Here is a 19,586-nt window from a genome sequence, read left to right on the forward strand (position 1 = left end):
ATAACTCATTGTAACATGTTCCGGGCTTAGCCCGAGAGGAGATGGGAATTGACGGGCTGTCAGATCAGGTCATGTGACCCCCAAATATCTAAAATGCCTCTTTTCTTTGGGTCAACAGCTCTCACTCAGCACATGCGAATGAAAGTGTCCTGTGTGGTTTGTGGAAAAGATTAGTCCTTATTTCTGCTTTTGTGTGTGGGAACTGGCCTGGCCAGTGAAGATTCACTCTGGGTCCTAAATTTCGGTGCTTTTGGTGAGGAACATCAAATCTTATTTTCAACAATAAATTAAAGGGAATTCAGAGGAGTTTTTTCATTATTGCTATGGACAGTGTTGATTTGTCTTTTAGGAAACCATGCTGTTAATCCCATCTATTCTCTTCGCATTTTTTTTTTTTTTTTTTTTAGAGTTGCACACACTGACTTGCAGCCATGAATAAGTCTAATAGAATAACCTCAGATTCTGCACATAGGCCATTCATGTTATTGACCAGGAAGTTGCAGTGGGAAAGAATAAAAACACGTCCACATATAAACAGCAAGCTCCTGTTTCTCTTAATAGTTAACAGAACAGAACATTTTAAGTGAGTAGGGCCTGAAGGATGCTTTGATTGCATAGTCAGGGTCTCCCTTTTAAGTGCTTAAAGTTCTATAAATGTTTGCCATCTAGTCTAAAGATGAGATGAATTAAGTGGAATGAAAGGCCATGTGTAGGTATCATCTGTCTAAAACAGCTATCACATTCAGGTTGGGTCTTTATGTGTACAAGGAGACCTGGGAAGAATTCTTTGATTAATTTTTTTGTCTTGCAGAGTAATTCCCTCTTGGTCCCAGACAGTCTAAGAGGAACAGATAAACGCAGAAATGGGCCTGAGTTTTCCAATGACATCAAAAAAAGAAAGGTGGATGATAAGGACTCCAGCCACTATGTAAGTAAATAAAGGACTTGGAAATAATATTTGTTGCTTGCTTGCTTATTTTCTAAGTGAGTATACAAACATACTCCAAGATCTTAGTGATAATCCACTTCTCTTAAAATAATACCATAAAGAGGATAGATTCTTATGCTGTAGGATTTTATTTCCCTGTAGAGCTGTAAATTGTCCTTCTGCCAGGTTCTGTATTAAATTCTAGACTTTCTACCTGAGTTACTCTAAAGCAGGAATACAAGAATGCAGGGCTGGCTTCATGGGTGTGCAGTCTGTGCAATTGCATAGAGCCCTGCTTGGAAAAGGACCCTGTCTCACCCTTGGTTTTAATCCTCTGCTCTCAGCCATCTTCAAGTCCTCAAGTTTTGAACAAAGGCCTGCATTTTCATTTTGTCCTGAGCCTATGCTGCTAAAATGGTCAGGGTAAGATTTATGGTGTCACAAAATACCTTTTTGAATGCTATTCTGATAGTATGTTCAAGCTCATATCAGGTCTTCAGGCAGAAACCATCCTCTTCCACAGCAATTTAGTGCTAAAAATGGAAGAAGCATTGAAGGCATCTAGTCTAGATCCTGCAGGTGAGCTCACATGGTGGTGGGTGGAGTGAGGACTGTTGACTCAGGTCTGGCTAAAACCGCATTCACATGGAGAGCACACCAAGCCAAATGGCCCTTGGCTCTGTTTTTGGCATCATAAACATTGCAGCTGACAGATTAACTTGGAGTTTCCTTGTAATCCTGACTGTCTATTTCAGAATGAACACATTCTGAGGAATAGTGGGAGAATAGAAAGCTGAATCGGGCCACTTCCTACTGCTCCTGGAGGAAGAAGTTCCCCTCTGGCTGACTGGGGTGCAGGATGTACACCCTAGGCCTGGCCTCCGCCTCCTGCTAGCTGGCTCAAGCCTGTAGCTAACAATGGCTAACATTTTTTGAGCAGCGACTCAAGTTAGTGTCAGCTACTGGGTGCTTTTATAAGGATTATTTTCTTTAACCCTTAAAACAACCCTGTGAGTTTGGTACCATCACCTCCATTTTATAAACAAACTGAAGCCACAGACCTTGTAAGTGATTTTCCCAAGGTCAGAGTTAGTGGCTGAGCCTGGAGGCAGTCTGACTCCAGAATCCATCTCTTAATCACTCTGCTTGGATTCCCAAATCCAGGGCTTAGGGTGGATATTTGTCAGAGGTTCTTTGAATTGCTCTACACTTTGCATTATAATAATATTCTAAGAAGGCTGGTTTTTGGTTCTCCCCAACCCAAGCCTTTTCACAAACAATGTTTGCCCCTAATCTTTTGCCCAGAGCCAGTGTCCCGTGCAGGTACTTTTCAGTACAGCATCAGCTATTCAGCTAAGTCCATGATGTGCAGACATTTGGAAATTTGTCAACACAATTCCAAGTTGCTCTGCTTATGTATAGTATTTAATAGTAAGTGAGCTACTATAGTAAGCTACAATCCATAGCTCTGTGTGACTGTTTTGTAACATGCGTGTATGTCTAGTTGTATAAGTGGTTGAGGGTGATGTATTGAGGTGATGTTGAAGAATCTGAGGCAAAGGCCTCCGACCCATAATGGGCATACTGTACTGTGAATCTTTGCAGAAAGATTCAATACAAAGCTGAGATTTAAATTGCAGAATACTTAGGGACTCACTTCAAAGTTCTGTTGTTTATATTTTCACTGTACCATCTTCGGGTTCTGCATACCTGAAAACATTTATGCTTGTTTGTGGGCTTAACTAAGCAAAAGCAAATTTTCTTTAGTATTGATATTTTCTTTTATTACATGAAAATATTTCTTTTAATGGACTATTTTGAATTACCTGGGCTTTCTTATTGGTTGTAATTTTATGTTACTAGTGAATTGCATGGCATCTTTATGAAAAGCAGGGGTGGGGAACCTCTTTTCCTGCTGAGGGCTATTTGGATATTTATAACATCATTCACTGGCTATACAAAATTATCAACTTAAAGATTAGCCTGCTGTATTTCATCAGGCTAATTTGGTGAGGCGTGTGATGTTAGCTGGTGTTGATTTCTAGGGCCTTACATTCAAGGGCCGGATGTTTCCCACCCCTGACACATTATTGAAGCAAGTTAATTAGGTCTCCCACATGCAATGCTCTAGGTATGGTTAGAGAAAACATTTAAGATGACTTTCACATTGAGGGTAACTTTTCAGCCTTGACTTGTATCCCACAGAAGGCCAATGTGGGTAATATTTGCACTGTACTAATATTTCTGAAACATTACTTGTGTATTCTTAATTGACAAGGACATCATTAAAAGGGCTGTTTAGATTATAAACTGCAGTCCTACTTTTTTTTTTTGAGAATTATAGGACCCATTGCGATAGCCTGCTTTTTCATTATGCTCATCGACGTCAGACTTTTTGGCTGAGAAAGTAAGTAGCCTTTTCAGCCTGCCTCAAACTTGTAGGAGTGATCACATTAAATTGGACAGCTTTTCTGAAGCCTTGTCAAAGTCAATGCAACCTCGGAGTTTCCTCTGACTACTAAATTTTATGGCTTTATGAAGAGACAATGAGCACTTCTCCCTGCTGATGGTGCCCTCTAGATATTGCATCTTGTCTTCCTTCCATCTCTTCAGAAATATTCCCAGCTGATTGATAAAGAGGTTTCTTCTTAACATGGGGTCAGATCTTGGTATGTTATTCCAGCCATTAACTAGTTTTGTTGTTTTTAGGTGTTTATTTGCTTTAATTTTATTTTTTTGCAGTAATTAGTCACCCCATGGGAACATGGTTTGAGTTGGTCATTATAACTCTGAACTGTCTACGAGTATACGATTTGTTGGTTGTCTTCAAGGTGATGCACATAAAAGCAGGGACATGAGATTCTGTTCTTAATTTGAAATCCGATGGGAAGAGGCTTCTGACCTAATGCAGGTTTCAGATCATAAAGGAGATTCAGCTCGCAAACATTTATTGAACCCATACTATGTGCCAAGCTGCGGGCTGTGATTATATAACTGTTATGCTGTTGCCACAGAATTCCTGCCTAGGGCTTTGTGTAGCCTCAGGTCAGATAGGAAGGGGAGAAGGGGGATTCATTACTAGGGCTGGCAGTCTGGAAAGGAGCCTGTAGGCATGTCCCAGGTGGCTTTTAGTCTGCCTGATACCAATACCTAGAGACATTTAACTGAGCCTCAAATCTTTAACAAGTGGCTTAAAACTTTTTTTTTTCCCAGGACAGCGATGGTGACAAAAGCGATGACAATTTAGTTGTGGATGTGTCTAATGAGGTAACTATACTCTTGATCAGACTTTATGTTCAGAGTGACTTGTGAGAAAAGGAAGGGGAGCCCACAGTGTTTGGGTTTCTGGCACCTTTCACACATCAAGCATTTAACAGTTGTCTAGGATGGAGCAGTAATGTTTTAACCGACTCGGAACGTCTGTTTCCTCTAAAGAGTCTGATTCCCTGGTCATTCCGGGTGTCCTAAGTTGGGTCTCTGTGCTCATTTCCTTCCTGTGCCCTCTAGGCAAAGTATTTGAACAGGAGGGATGTGCTGGCCCCTGGATTTCCCCCCTTTATGGTGTCTGATTGGGTGTGTCTGCAAATACCATCCTTTTAATTAGAACAGTGTTAGTACCCATACCCTCGGGTCCCTTGAATCTAAAGGACTTTCAGCATTTCCTTTACATTTTATTTTATTCTATGCTATGCTATGCTATTCTATTTTTCAATCCTCACCCAAGGATATTTTTTCCACTGATTTTTAGAGAGAGTGGAAGGGGGGGAAGGGAGGGGGAGAGAGAGAGAAACATCCATGTGAGAGAGAGAGACATAGATTGGTTGCCTCCCATCTGGGCGGGGGATTGAATATGCAGCCCAGGTACATCCCCGTGACCAGGAATTGAACCCGTGACCCTTTGGGTCCACGGGCCAATGCTCTAACCACTGAGCACACTGGTCAGGAGTTAGTGTGGAAATAAGAGTGTGTAAGGGAAGGAGCTGTCCCTCGTAAGCAAAATCATGGACACTTTGCTTATGCTTGTTGAGGACCCTTCTTCTCCAAGAGCAAGCCCCACCCACTCGCCCAGGGAAAACGGCATCGACAAGACCCGCCTGCTGAAGAAAGATGCTTCTAGCAGCCCTGCGTCCACAGCCTCCTCGGGAAGTTCCACTTCTTTGAAATCCAAAGAAATGAGCTTGGTAGGTAGTGAGAACCCTCACTCGCCTGTTTAGTAGATTAGTTTTCTTTGTGGACCAGAGGACCCTAAAGTGTTTGAAATGTGGGGTTTTTACTGATTGAGAATTATATTTTTAATTGTTTGAAATTGACACTCATTCTTCTGCTCTTTGCTCCATAACAGCGTTACTCTTCCCCTCTCAGTTTTCTGTCTCGGACCGTGATCAGAGAGAGCGTCCATGTCCATCACCTTCTTACTTGGGGGATATGTTCCTTGCACAGGCTCTCTGAAACGTCCAGTTAGCAAATAGTTGAAACCTTCTAGGTCCTGAGAAGTCCTCGTTTTCTTTCTTTTTTGGTGGGGGGGGGGGTACGTGCCCTTAGCGGGAACCGAACCCGGGACTCTGGTCCGTAGGCCGACGCTCCAACCGCTGAGCAAAACTGGCCAGGGAAGTCCTCGTTTTCTTAAGCTGTCCATTTTACCTGGTTTTACACTGAACCATCCTGTCGGGGCATGTTGTGATTAGGTTGCTGGTCAGTTTGGTGATGTAGATGGGTGGCACTGGGGGAAGCCTGGAACTCGAGAAGGGGGTGGATGTGGAGCCCGTTCATGCTGTCAGTCACTCGGCCAACACTGTGGAGTGTGTCTTCTCTTAACTCACAATAACAGCCGTAACAGCCCTGCAGTTAATCCTCACACAGTGTCTGTACTCCTTGTGCCGTTTCACTGATGGGGAGGGAAGCCTGGGAACTTGCCGGTTTATGCAGCCCATCAGACCCAAAGCCAGACAGAGCTGGGTCTCTTTCTATCCCATGTTCTTTGCTACTGCGCCATAGCGCTTGTCAGACCGATTTAAAGGATGTGAAAGGTTGAGAGGCAAAAGAAGATGCCCTATAACCCTGTTATTGTTCTGGCTTCTGCACTAATGGTCCGCACTAGTTATATAGGCAAGCGGGCAGTGATGCTTAACTCCAAAGAGCCATCCGTTCATTTTAGGCACATCTCTCAGACACAGTGATGGGACTGGTCGAGGGCTTTTGCCTCTGGGATGCTGTTTGCGTCTCATAAAGTCAGGGACCCACTGTCTCACCATTAGTATCACTCCCACAGGCACCAAAGGCAAGATTAGAAAAGGGGTCTTCTCTCTGACATTCTTGGTGACTGCGCATTTGTTTCTGAGTGACCAGGAGCTTTTCTCTGGACGGTCATCCTTCTAACTTGGCCTAGATCCAAAGTCCACAAGCCTGATGGAAAAATACTTTTAAAAATAAAATTTGCGGAGGAAGAAGTGTGATCGTGTTCTGTGTCTCTAGCTGGAGTTTTAATTCTGGCAGGAAGAGGAAAGGTCAGCATTTCTCGCTCACAAGTTAATGCTGTCAACATCGTGTGGATTTATGAAAATTGGCTGAGGGAGTAGCTAGAAGGTGCCCAGTGTCCCAGCTGCTGATGTGATAAATTGTGTAATATGGCTTGGATTAAAAATAATACTCATTTAATTTGTCTAATGATACCAGCATGAAAAAGCCAGCACGCCTGTTCTGAAATCCAGCACACCGACGCCTCGGAGCGACATGCCAACGCCGGGCACCAGCGCCACTCCAGGACTCCGTCCAGGCCTCGGCAAGCCTCCAGCCATGGACCCCCTCGTTAACCAAGCGGGTAGAGCATCACCTCTTATTGTGCTTTGTTTTGTTTTTCCTTTCCCAGCTTGATCCGTCGTCTGTTCACGTTGTGACGAAGTTTCCCCCACGAACACGAAGTGTACTTACTGCCTGTGTCCCCCCTTCCTGTCTCTGCAAAGCCCTGATAGGACACAGATGTTCATCCTTGGGTTTTAGCAGCTGCACCCTATTCGATATCTAGCTGTTTACATTTGACTTTTATTTGCAAATAATCCAAATCCTGGGACTTCAATAACGTTTTTGATAATTATCCTGAATGTAAGCTTCTTCCCAAACTAGTATTGTGTGTCTAGAGTTCAGTAACACTGACTGAAATAACCTGTTTGGCCAGCCCAAGTTGCTTCTTGCTTATGTAATCAGCTAGTTTCCAGCCCGTCCGTCGGAATCCGGGATCTCTCCTTCAGGAGAATTGGGGGAGTTTTGTCTGGCTGGTGTGGATCAGTGGACTGAGTATTGTTTCATGGACGGAGAGGTCCTGTTTTGAGCTCTGGTCAGGGCACATGCCCGGGTTGCGGGCTTGATCCCCAGTGAGGGGCCTGCAGGAGGCAGCTGATGGATGCTTCTCTCACATTGATATTTCTGTCTCTCCCTTCCTTTCTCCTCAAATCAATAAAAACAGATTTAAAAAAAAAGAAATTGGGATAATTTCACTGAGACTCCAGCCCGTGAATAAACTCGTAACCTTCAACTTGATCTTCCTCACAGAGAAAGGAAAAAAGTAACACCCAAGGCTCAAAGGAAAATAGGCACCAGAATATACCCTATAAACCTGTGCTTTGGTTTACATAAATCCAGGGTCGGGTTTTCATTTGGATTGGTCCCAGGGAATGGAAGGTTCGGACAAGGTTCGGACGGAAGGAAAAATCTTGGATTTGATCAAAAACACCTTCTTTTGAGGTTACGTCAGGTGAACAGGCAGTGTCTGCCTCAGTTTGCCTGGTGTGAATTGGGTGCAGCAATGCTACTCTTTTCCCCTGGTTTCAGTACTACCAAGGAGGGAGTGTGTGGAGATGAACTCCTCTCTGGGGGAGAAGGGGTCTTGTGTATGAATTGGGGTGATTAACCATCCCCAGCCTCCCTCCCTTCTCCTTCCCCCGCATGAGTGGCACTGAAAGCAGTCCTGGGATGGCCAGCCAGGCTGGACCTGAGCGGCCCTCTGAGTTATGTGTGGCTTTGCTTCTTTGTAGCGGCCGGCCTGAGGACACCCCTGGCGGTGCCTGGCCCATACCCTGCCCCGTTCGGGATGGTGCCCCATGCAGGCATGAACGGTGAGCTGACCAGCCCTGGTGCCGCCTACGCCAGCCTCCACAACATGTCCCCACAGATGAGTGCGGCCGCCGCTGCCGCTGCGGTGGTGGCCTATGGGCGCTCCCCCATGGTAGGTGACTGGGAGCGTGGTGGGCCGGGGTGGGGGGCAGGGTGGCAGCCCCCCCACCTGGGAAACAAAGACCCGTTGTCCTTGCTATGCCCTCCTTCACCTTGTTCGCCTTCATCCACATGCCGCTTCCCTCAGTTACGACCAGACACTTTTTGCTTTACTGTTTTTGTGGATGAAAAAAGGCAGTGTGGAGAAGCTCCTTTAGTGGTTCAGGGGACATCTGGCTTTCTCCCACCAAAGTAGATTTTTTTTTTTTTTTTGGAATGTGATGAAATGACTCAAGTAGCTCACAGAAGCCTTTTCATTTGTTTTCTTTTTCTCTTTAATTCTTAGGGAAAAATATTTGAGAAGCTGTAACTTTCTCTTTCCATGCATATATTATTTTTTAAACCCAATAGCATGGCTTAAGTGTAACCAGCAGAAGCACAGAAAGGGACTGGACCTATGGGACGGTGGTCCCTCTGTCACTGCAAATAGCCTCATTTTTGACCAGGAGATACCGAAGTGCACGTGAAGGGTAAAATTGAATGTGTAGCCCTTGACTGCCTCAGGAAGAGGAGGTAGATGATAGCCCATAGCAAACAGAAGTCGGTAAACATTTCCTCTTGGTTGTTTGCAGTATGTCCTATGCATTTCTCATTTGTTGACTCTTCCCTTATGTTGCCCTAATAGGTGGTGCCGTGGAGGGCAGGGTAGTTTAAAGCAAAGTGGGTAGTTGAGGGACTAGGTACTGTCATTAAAGGGCACAAAATCACGTATGAATCCTTGAGGATTAACTTAACCAGTGGTATGAAACTGGGGGCGGTTTTGCCTCCCCGGGGCATTTGTAACGTCTGGAGGTACTTTCATGATCACAAATGGGGGATGTGATTGGCACTTAGGCCAAGTCCAGGAGGCTGCTAAACACCCTGCCTCCTCCAGGACAGCCCCCTACAGAGAACTGTCTGTCCCAAAACATCGATAGTGTCGAGGTTGAGACATGCTGACTGAGATGACAGACTGATCTGTGTCCTCACTGGGATGAGGCAGAACATCCTCAGTCCACAGGAAGTATTGACCATGGGAGGCTGGTTCTCAGTGCACAGAAGATTCCACTGATTCCACCTCCCCAGAAACAAGTGTGTCTCATAGTAGTTAGAGGTGATTCTGTTACTTCTCATATTACATATCTTTTTTGGAAAATGCTAGCACATGTCACTGTTCTGTTTATGTCTCTTTGGGGATCTGTGAGTTTCCGGGGAGAAGTCTGTAGTCTGTGGAGATGTTCACCAAGTGCCTCCCCTGTGTAAACTGAGTCAGCGATGCCTTATTTTGTTTCCAGGTTGGTTTTGATCCTCCTCCTCACATGCGAGTACCCACGATCCCTCCCAACCTGGCAGGAATCCCTGGGGGGAAACCGTAAGTACCTCCAACTCCTCAGTTTTATTTTCAAGGCGGTTACTTAGTCATGGGTATTAGCAGACTAGAATTCCAAAGGGAGCACAGGCCTGGGCGTTTCCAAGGAGATTTCTAGTGTCTTTTCCTGAGGAGTGTTAACACTTTCTATAAATAGGCACCTTGTAGGTGTCATGCCTCTGTCTTCTCACTGTGGGTGAGCTCATGCATTCAGTTATTTCTGGAGAGAAACTGTTGGAGACAGAGTGAGGAGCGATGCAAGAACCAGGGGTGGTTGGCCCTCTTCCCCTGACCCTTCTTCAGAAAGCTGCTCTGCTCTGCCATGTGGTTAGAGGGTAACTGCGGGGGATTTTCAGCAGGACTGTGTTGTGGGCAGTAAGCTGGCACGAACTCTTGAAATCTCAGAAATCTGAAACATGTTGTCTCTTTACGCAGCTCAGTGCTGCCTTTCTCTGATTTTGGTGGAAATGAGAGTTGTGTAAAGGGTAGGCTGACTCCCGAGGGGCCCAGGATTACAAAAGGCAGGGTGTTGTGTGGGGAGGAAAGGTAGGTTTAAAGGACAAGGCACATTCTGATTTGAAAGCCTTTTTGGTTACCCCTCCAGAGTCACTTGAAATTGCTTGTTTTCCATAATGTTAGCAGTAATTAGAAATGGGAGTTCAAAGAATTCCTAAAGTTCTCCATTTTTTTACAAAGCAAAATTGAAATATGTCTTATGTCCCAGCAGGTCCTCTGCCTTTCTCTGGGATAGAAGATGGCAGAAAGCCTGGTCCAATTTTGTTGATTTTTCTAAACAGAGGTACATGTCATAGGCCTTCAGTTTGTTTTTGCTACCCTCTACCTTTGTGTATTTACGAGGGACACATACAGTTGGAAGCAAACATTATTGCATTTTTTGAGTGGCCTATTCAACTACCTGGTCACCCTTGTGTGATTTTTATTGGAGCCTCGTTAGCTAAACTAGGAGCATGAGGATGGAACTCTTTGTTCCCATCACCTGCTTGTAGGAAAACAGATTTCTACCCTTCCACTTTTTATGCATTATAATATTTATTTCATAGTAATTTGATTGATGATGAAATGAGGCTTTTCTCTACAGCAGGAACTAGTAGAGGTGTTGAGAGTTTAAAGCGACACCTAGGCCCAGAGAAGAGCAGGACCGGGAGTGGAGCAGTGTTGCAAATGCTTAGTTAGCTGGTAGATTCCTTCCGATGAAATGCCCAGGAACTACTGAGTCATGTGTTGCCTTGGGTGCGCCGCCCTGCGTCCAGCCTGGGATGGCCAGAGCGCAATAGGTTTTCCTTAGATGTGTTTGCTGGCAGGGTAGCTGTGTGTACTCTGCTGACTGGTGAGTGGATAAAGGGCTAACAAGTAATGTAATAAAAGGCAATAATCAATAGTCACTGATGAATCTTTGAGGAAATAATGGGCAAATAAAGCCAAGTTCAACCAGCCATCAAGGAAAACCAATTTCAAGAGTCTTTGGTAGGAGGTTGCCCTGTTGCCAAGACCCCCTTGAATGTGGTGTGTGAGGTAGTTGAGGGGAAGGTGGGCAGAGGTATGAACTGCGGGGGGTCCAAAGGCTGGTGTGCAGGGTTCAGTTCATGGAGACCCAGTTTCTTATGATTGTGTTTGTGCGTGTGTGTGTTTGTGTGCAACGCGTGTATGTCAACATGATTAGACACAAAGTTTAAGCCTTCAGTGAATGACAGTATTGGTGTCATGCTTACTAGAGCCAAAATATTCATGTGCTTGGCTGGTGAGCACCTTAGGTCTGTGTTCACAGCAGCGTCAACAGGATGTGAGGTGCCCAGGGACAAGGACAGTGGGCACAGTGCCAAAGTTGTGAGACTCTCACATATGAGGGTGCTTTTCTTCTCTTGGTCTCCCCCCTGGCTGTTGGTCTCTGGATCGAACCTGTCATTGCTGTCTAAAACGGTTAAAATCTGTTTTTGAGGAATCTCTTTCAGGTGTGAGGTGAGCATATATTGTGAGCAAGATGGAGTTAGTGTCAGGGGACAAATGGACTTCCCCGCTGTCACCGGATCAGGACTGTACAGTCTTACTCCCCATGTCGATCCATGCATTAGTAACTTTTCTTACGGCTAGTGAAGTTACCCACTCGCCTGTGATGCAGGCCAGTTTTTCCCAGTACAGCGGATTGTACTCTCATTACATACACACAGAGGAATGGGGGGAGATACAAAGTATCCCATATGTTTAGTGCAAGAGTCATAAAACTGACTGCTTGCTGTTGTATAAAATGTTTCTCAGTGAGTTGATAGTAGAAAGGTCTGCGGACTACCCTTTGCCCAGCACTGGTCTAGACACTTAAGAGAAAGGGGGGCAAACCAGTGTGTCCAGAGGTGGGTGAGCAAGGTCGTAAAGGCTTTGTAAGAGTCACTCTCTGAGAAATGCCAGTCAGAATATTTGGATGGCTATTCACAGATGTTTGAGCAAGAACTGTGTGGCAGGCTTTGGCTAGATGCTGGGCATGCTCCAGGCAAGAGCATGTTCGCCTTCCCGCCCGGGGGGCCTGCTGATGGGCTGACAGTAAAGGAACAATGAATGCTTTAGTTATGTTTGTGGTCAGAGATAAGTGCTGTGAAGACAGGGCAGGGATTAGGCAAACATGTAAAGAATGACCAAAATTAGGAAGGGCAAGGCTTCCTGGGGTGAGGCGGATACACTGAAAGCTGAGGCCCGAGCAGGAAGGAATAGCCCACAGGAACAGGGGACAGAAAGGGTGGGCTGTTGGGGCAGAGTGAGATAAGCTCCCAGCACAGGGAGCGAATGGATGACTGGTACAGCCAGGAGTTCAGGCGGGGCTGGGGGACCCTGAAACACCTCTGGTATGAATGCTCACATGGGCTCGTCTCCTACGGCAGCCTTACCGAGCGGCTGTGCACCTCTGACCAAGCATATCTAGTGATGGGGACTCACTGCTGCCAGGAGCCATTCATTTTCTCCAGCTGTGTGAAAACTCTTCCAGCCCTTGAGCTGAGATCTGTCTCTCTGGAACTTTTACCCATCAATCCTGGGTCTTTCCTACCCCTGAGACCACACAGTGCACCGCTCATCCATCATTTTCATGACAGCTCTTCAGATACGTTTGGAGACCACCATCTGCCAGGAGGCGTCTCTTCGGGCCAAACGTGTCCATGCTTCAGCCCTGCCTTGTAGCATGTGATTTCAGGTTCCTACACCATCTGCTCAGTAAAATCTAGACAGTCGCCTCCCGCCTGTCCTCTTCCACAGATTTCATCAGGACTTGCTGCATAGGCATAGGGGACCCTATTGGGAGCTCACAGCCTACTAATGGAGAGACGACATTAATCAAATAAACAGAAAAAATAAATGCCTAATATAATTGAGATGAGAGCTGTGACAGAGAGGAACTCTTCTGTGAAAGCATGTGACGGGCTGATCCCCTCTGGGGGGAGGGTCAAGGAGGAATTCTCAGAAGTGTTTTCTGAGCTGCATTAACCTCATAGGGCAGGGCATCCACCTCTGGCTGGAGGACCCGCATGTGCAGAGGGCCCTGTGGCCTTACATTCTTCTTATCAAAGTGGACTAGGGCGAGATGACTCAGGTTGTCACTATTCTGTACTTGTTTTTGGTGTTCAAGTCATCTGAGATCTCCGTAGGGTTTTGCAATTAATGTGGTCATTTTCCCTCTCACACCAGTCTCTCTTGACTTCTCTCTTTGTTAAAGGCACATTCCCCATTGTCTCTGACATCTGTCCTTGATTTTTCTGTAACTCCCATTTAATCCAGTCTTTTTATATGTTAAAATCCTCATTTATTTTTTACCTACTTTTTGTCGATAGGATCCTAGATGAGTTTTTCCCCTTTTAAAGTATTTATCTGATCCAATCCATTTCTTGCTCAGAGGTCTTCAAAAGTTGCACGTAAACTCCTGATGCGGCCTTCAGGCCCCTCTGGTGAGGTTGCTCCGGCCGGCTTTCCCAGCTCATGTCTGTTCCCATCTTGTGCTCTGGTGAGATGACATAGCCACTGTTCCCAGGCAACTTCCCGCTTTCCCGCCTTCCCTTCCCATGGAAATAGTTTCTGTTCAAAGACCACTTTCGTTGCTGCCTTCCTCACGAAGCCTTGGCTGACGGCTTCCCAGTGCACCTTGTAACATCTTTGTGCCACTTTGGCTTCGAGTAAATTCATGTCCACAGGTCTTTTGTATCTGCTTCTCCCCCACTAGAATGGAAACTTCTGAAGTCCCCTTGTCCCCCAGGAGCATAGACGCCCAACAGACAACCGTCTGCTGCATGGACTGGGTGGGAGATGAGCCCAGGACCGTGGGAGAGAGATTCGCGTTTTAGAGTTCAGTGGTGCTGATTTATAAGGGGTAACTCGGACTGCTTCCAAACTCTCGAGGTGAGATTTATTTGGTATTGTTTGGTCAGCTTAACTTGAACTCATTTTTAGTTGTAGGCAGTGTGTTCCTCTGAGCTCTGTGTAGATCACTGGTGAAAGACATTGGGAAGTTCAGTCAGGTTGACATCTCTTTGTTGTCAGGATGTTTTTCTAGCCGTGGAGTACTGCTGTCCCCATAAACCCTGGGGGCTGCGCTGCAGCTGCCTCCGTCACAGCACCTCGAGGTCACTAATAATAGTTTGGTTAAGATTCCAGCTTAGTTCCAGGTTCCTTCACCCTGTGTTTTAATGCTAGACATGTAACTGAGAAATCTTTCACCCACTTGCTTACTGTTTAAATAAATCTTTAAAGTACCTTTTTGTAGTCAGAGCCTAAAGGGAAAAGAAAATGTCAGCTACATTTGGGGTAAAATCGCCTTTTAGGAAAACATGTTTTGCAGCCATGAAGAGAAGCCGCCCCCAGCTTCTAGCCAAGAAGACACTCTGGTGGCCACCTCTCCCCACCCCCGCTTTTCCCTTGATCTTGCATCTGGTCCCTCTGCTGACCATATCTAGATCCCACAGCTGGTATAGTTAGTGGATTTGAAAATTAATTCAGCCCTCTTTTTACCTGTTATGACATTTGGGTGTTTTTTTGTCTATTAAACACTAAAAGTAACATGCCTGTTTTGTGCCTTGTTATCACCGTGTGGGGTAGTGTAACTTCTGCTTTTCTACCCTTTGATCTGGGAATGTGTAGCCAATTTCTTGAGATTACATTGACATGTGAGGCCCTTTCTTTTGATGTGAGATATGTTTACCTGCTGGACAGTTGTCCTCCCTTTACTTCTCCCCACTTCTTCAGAAATGACTCTCAGCTTATCAGGTGTAAGGAGTTTGTACAGTTCTCGTGCAGCTGTTAGCCTGCGATGGTTGGATTCCTGGCTAGAATTTTGAATTAAGCTTTGAAGCGGCTATATTTTAAACTTCTCATTGTCCCACTTGTCATCCACGAATCTCTTGGTTTGTACCTTTGTCCTGCATTGGAGCCTGTTGCTGCCTCAGCACATCCACAGATTTGGGAACATTTAATTGGCAGAAGAAAGAAGGGCCCAGGACCCAGAATCATAAATGCTGACTTTGGCCAGAGGTCTTCCTAGTGTATCAACTAGGCCATCCCCTCTTGTTTTCTGTCTAGTCATTTCCTTCTTCTGCATTTGCCTTTAAAGAAACGAGAATTGCAATATAGTCGACTACATAAGAAAACAAAAAAATTTCTGTTTAAATGCTTAACTTGTAATTTAATTGTTACTAAAGTTCTGTCCTGTCAGGATGCCAAACTGGAAGAACCCTGTGAAGGAATAAAGGGCTTTACAGATGTCCTGAGTGGTGTGCAGACCCTAAGCAATGTGTGAAGCTTATTATATTGGCGTAGAGGGAGATTTCACCCCAGTAGATGAATTAAATTCCTGAGGACCTATTTTCTATTGCTGAAATCTTTGAATAATGTGGCTCTGATGTTCTTATGACCCCACCTCACAGCCTCTCACCCCAGCCACCACCTTCACTGTCCCACTTCTTGAGGCTGCTGTGCACCAGAATCCTAGCTGACATTCCTCTCACCTTCTCAGAATGAGCTGGAGGCCCAGCCCACCAAGCCTCCTATGCCCAGGGCTCAGTGAAGAAGTGCACTGAAATGTTGACATGCCTGACGTCACTTTTAGTGCAGGGCAGCTTTCTCCATCCCGAGGGGACTTGAGGCAGAAATGGCCTGCCCTGGACTTGAATCTTGGCTCTCCCACTTACCAGTTGGGTGGGCGGTCGCCCTCTCCTATGCTGTTTCCCTCCTCTCTAAACATGAAGGGACAGTGCACTGCTTCCTGGGACATGGGAGCCAAGGTCAGATCTGAATTGTACTTCATACCTCTTTTGGAAGTGCTGTCCCATATACCTTCATTTACACCACACCTCAGCAGTCAGGTTCACAGGGTACGTTTTGTCAGAGCACATTGTGAAAGTAGGGAATGATGCCCAAATGAGTTAGAGATAGCCCCCACATCTGACTCGTGGCTCAGTGGAGACTCTGGCCTGTCTCCTCACTTGTGGTAGTTGACTGCCTTCTTGTCAGCCATCAGCCACAGGACCAAGCTTGCTGCCTGCAACCTGTGGCTGCTCCTGCCTCAGCTTGCTTTGGGAGGTTCTCACATCCACTGGGTTCTGCTGGCTTGGACTTTCTTTCTTTCTTTCTTTCTTTCTTTCTTTCTTTCTTTCTTTCTTTCTTTCTTTCTCTCCCTCCCTCCCTCCCTCCCTCCCTCCCTCCCTCCCTCCCTTCCTTCCTTCCTTCCTTCCTTCCCTGAGGATATTTTTCTACTGATTTTTCTTTCTTTTTCTTTTTTTTAAAGAGCAAGTGGGAGGAGGAGAATGAGAGAGAGAGACGTCAGTGTGAGAGAGACACATCAATTGGTTGCCTCCCGCACAACCCTGACCAGGGCCTGGGAGCATACCTGCAACCCAGGTATGTGCCCTTGACTGGAATCAACCGGAGAGCCTTCAGTCTGCAGGCCGACTTTCTAACCACTGAGCAACCCGGCCAGGGCTGGCTTGGATTTCACTCCAATATTAGTTGCTTTCATTGCCTTTTGGTTCAAATCAGCTCTCGAGGGACTGCTTTTCCCCACCCTTGGGAAAGTTGATGCCTTCTTATACTGGGTGCAACTACTAGAAATTCCTTGGGAAAAGCTGGCTGGTGTAACCCAGGGGGTCAGAGGACTTGCTCCTGTCGTAGCTGACTTTCCTTGCCAGAGCAGCCTTTCACGCCTCAATTTCTAAGTGATTAGGTAGCAATAAACAACTCTGGGTGTTGGGATTCATTCACTGAGTGCCAGCTGTATGCTGGCGGGTGAGGTCATCCCACCTGTCCCTGAAGAGCTCTGGAATGAGAAAGGAAGACATGTGGACACGTGCAGCAAACAGTCCGCATGTGAGACGTGCTGCAGTTGAGATTGATAGGATGATACAGGACAAACTGTGACTCCGGGAGGGAATCACCCTGCCTGGGGTGGGGGGACAGGCGAGGGAGGGGGTGTGAGTGCACTTAGAAGGAGGCAGGAGGGAGCAGTTTGTACGCCACATGGAGAGGGGACAGTCCTGGTATCTTAGCGGACTGGCCTGTTCCATGTGGCTGGGAGTTTTGGATACAGGACGGGTGCATGAAAGAGGCTGAATTGTGAAAGGCTTGGTCCCTGAAGAGCTTCACAAGCAAGTGAGGGTCTCTGACATCACATTTTTGATACCTGTTAATACAGCAAGAAGTCCCACGTCAAGCGTGCCAAGTCCATAGGCAGCAGGGTCTTGGCCACAGCCATTGTCTCCGGGGTCTGTGGCTCTTCATTACTGGTTACTGGATTCTGCTGCTGCTATTCCTGTCTGTTTACAGCAGACTAGTAACTCTGTAAACACCTGTTTTCCTTTGGCCACAGAACACAGCCTAGTTTATTAACAGAAGCCAGCCTGCCAGGAAAAAACAACCTGCTTCCCGGAATGCAGTCTGATTTTCCAGTTTGCCACCACTGCTGCGAGGAATCTTGGTGGGGACTCCGAGTTCCTTCCCCTCTGCTGTGGGCCCAGTAAATGAAGAGTCTCAAGTTCTGACTGCGTGTGGTTCCATTCAGTGTTTAAGTCTGTGATATCCAGTGGGCTTTTATTCTTTTCATGCAGCCAGGTTTCACATTGAGACCCTAATCTGCAGGTGCTTGGTTCAAAAAGCTGGCTGGGTGTTGGGCAGGGTCTCTGGGCGCTTTCTTGGATATAGGTGGGTGGCCCTAATGAGGGCTCGGGACTGTTCTTTCTGCCCTGCAGGTTGCCACAACCCTATCCAACTCTCCTCTCCTCTCTGCCAAATGCCGTCCCCCCACCCTCACTACCATTGGATTTTCTGATTTCTCGTGCCTGTTCATGGTCCTGTGCTTTCCTGACTCCCACCCCACACCTTCCTCCTTTCCGCACACCCTGACCCTCATGCTGGCCCGCTGGTCCAGATAGGAGCCTTGTTTCGGCATATCCTCTTTGCTCTCGAAAGGCACGGGTGTGGAGTGTTGGCACTGTCCCTGCCTGAAGGCCCCTGCCGGTCAGTGTTCTGCAGCTGTTATCTCCAAATCCCAACCACAACTCCTTTAGCCTTTGCATTTCATTACTCTTTCTACCTGTGGGTCAGCAAACAGACAGTGATAGGCCGCAGGTAGTTAGGTCAGTGAGGAAGACCACCGATAGGCCAGTGAGTCAGGGCTTCGCATCTTAGGTTCGTTTAAAAAGTCTGGGCTTTCGACTTGGCTGTGGACCTAGTCTAACATGTTCAGTCAGGAGCCCTCCCCTTGACTTTTGCTTGAATAAAAAAATGAATCTAAGATTTTAATTATTGAGATAGACATATAGGAAAGTGCATGAGTCGTGTATAGCTCAGTGACTTTTCACCAAAAGCACCTAGAAGCCAGCCTGTGTCCCTTCTGGTTGCCCAGGGCAACCACCACCCAATTTTGGGCTGTGCTTGTCATTGAACTTCTGTAAATGCAGTCACATCATATGCATTCTGTTGTAATTGGCCTCTTTCTGAATTCGGGCTTGCGAGATATTCGTAAATATACTCTGAGTGTACTTTTTCCTTCCTGGTTGGTCTTATCTTTCCTTGCTCCTCAGTCAGTAGAGAAGTAAGTTTCTTTCTGCATCTCTTGAACATTGTCATGGTAGCCGTCAATGTGGCCCTTTCTCAAAGACGGTCGCGTTCTTCCTGTAGGTGAACAACTGATTCCAAACCATCTTGTTTGTTCCCCTGGTTATTGCTTCCAGTTCGCCCTTTCTGAGACATTCCGCCCTTTGCGTCGTTCTGGTTCGTTCATTAGATTAGGCTCCCAGCTCAGCAGGCAGTGCCAGCTCCCCGCAAGGCCCCCTGGGACAGACGTATCAAGATCCATGTGGGGCCCTGGCCTGTTTGGCTCAGCAGTTAGAGCGTCAGCCCGCGGACTGGAGGGTCCCAGGTTCGGTTCCCGCTAAGAGCACGTACCTCGGTTGCAGTTTGTCCCCGGCCCCAGTTGGGGTTGTGTGGGTGGCGGCCACTCGATGTGTCTCTCTCACATCGACGTTTCTCTCTCTCTCTCTCTCTCTCTCTCCTCTACCTCCCTCTCTCCCTCCTGCTCTATCTGAAGATAAGTGCAAAAAAAAAAAAGATCCATGCGGGTTCCCCTGGGACGAAGGAATGTTCAGGCTTCTGGCAGCAGTTCAGTGCCCCGTGAATCCACTTTAAATTGCTCAGTATGATGGCTGCAGACCTCCTGCACAGCCAACGAGGAGGGCGCGTGGGAGAGAGCTGGTCTCCAGAGACGACAGCTCAGATCTCCGCCCGAGCCTGGTGCATCCGTGTTGCTCTGGAACATTTAACTCTGTAATAAGCAGGGTTCCAGTGGAAGCAAGAAAACATTTCCTTCCCCTAAAACCCAGAATTGCTAAAAGGACTCCTGATAGAAATTACACCTACGTGGGAGTTGATTTATGGCAAACAGAGAAACCAACCTCACGTGTACCATTATTCTCACAGCACAGAGAACTCGGAGAGGCAAGTTCTTGTCCCATGTCAACCACCATTCTCCCAAAATGCATTCAATTCGATCATGGTTTTCATTTT

The 19,586-nt window shown here is 46.6% G+C and overlaps 1 protein-coding gene across 3 annotated transcripts in view; it reads left to right on the forward strand.

Annotated features, from left to right (window-relative positions):
- The window catches only part of TLE1 (TLE family member 1, transcriptional corepressor), an 85,472-nt gene that overhangs the window by 54,981 nt on the left and 10,905 nt on the right, over positions 1-19,586 (forward strand). For all 3 annotated transcript variants that reach the window (XM_036261320.1, XM_036261319.1, XM_036261321.1), the window contains exons 9-14: positions 812-928; positions 4,142-4,195; positions 4,957-5,109; positions 6,602-6,746; positions 7,957-8,147; positions 9,469-9,545. In XM_036261320.1, coding sequence (XP_036117213.1) covers positions 812-928; positions 4,142-4,195; positions 4,957-5,109; positions 6,602-6,746; positions 7,957-8,147; positions 9,469-9,545 — 737 coding nt within the window. The remainder of the gene's footprint in view (positions 1-811; positions 929-4,141; positions 4,196-4,956; positions 5,110-6,601; positions 6,747-7,956; positions 8,148-9,468; positions 9,546-19,586) is intronic.

The sequence above is a fragment of the Molossus molossus genome, unplaced genomic scaffold (genome assembly GCF_014108415.1).
Source record: "Molossus molossus isolate mMolMol1 unplaced genomic scaffold, mMolMol1.p scaffold_m16_p_14, whole genome shotgun sequence".
Taxonomy (NCBI): Eukaryota; Metazoa; Chordata; class Mammalia; order Chiroptera; family Molossidae; genus Molossus; species Molossus molossus.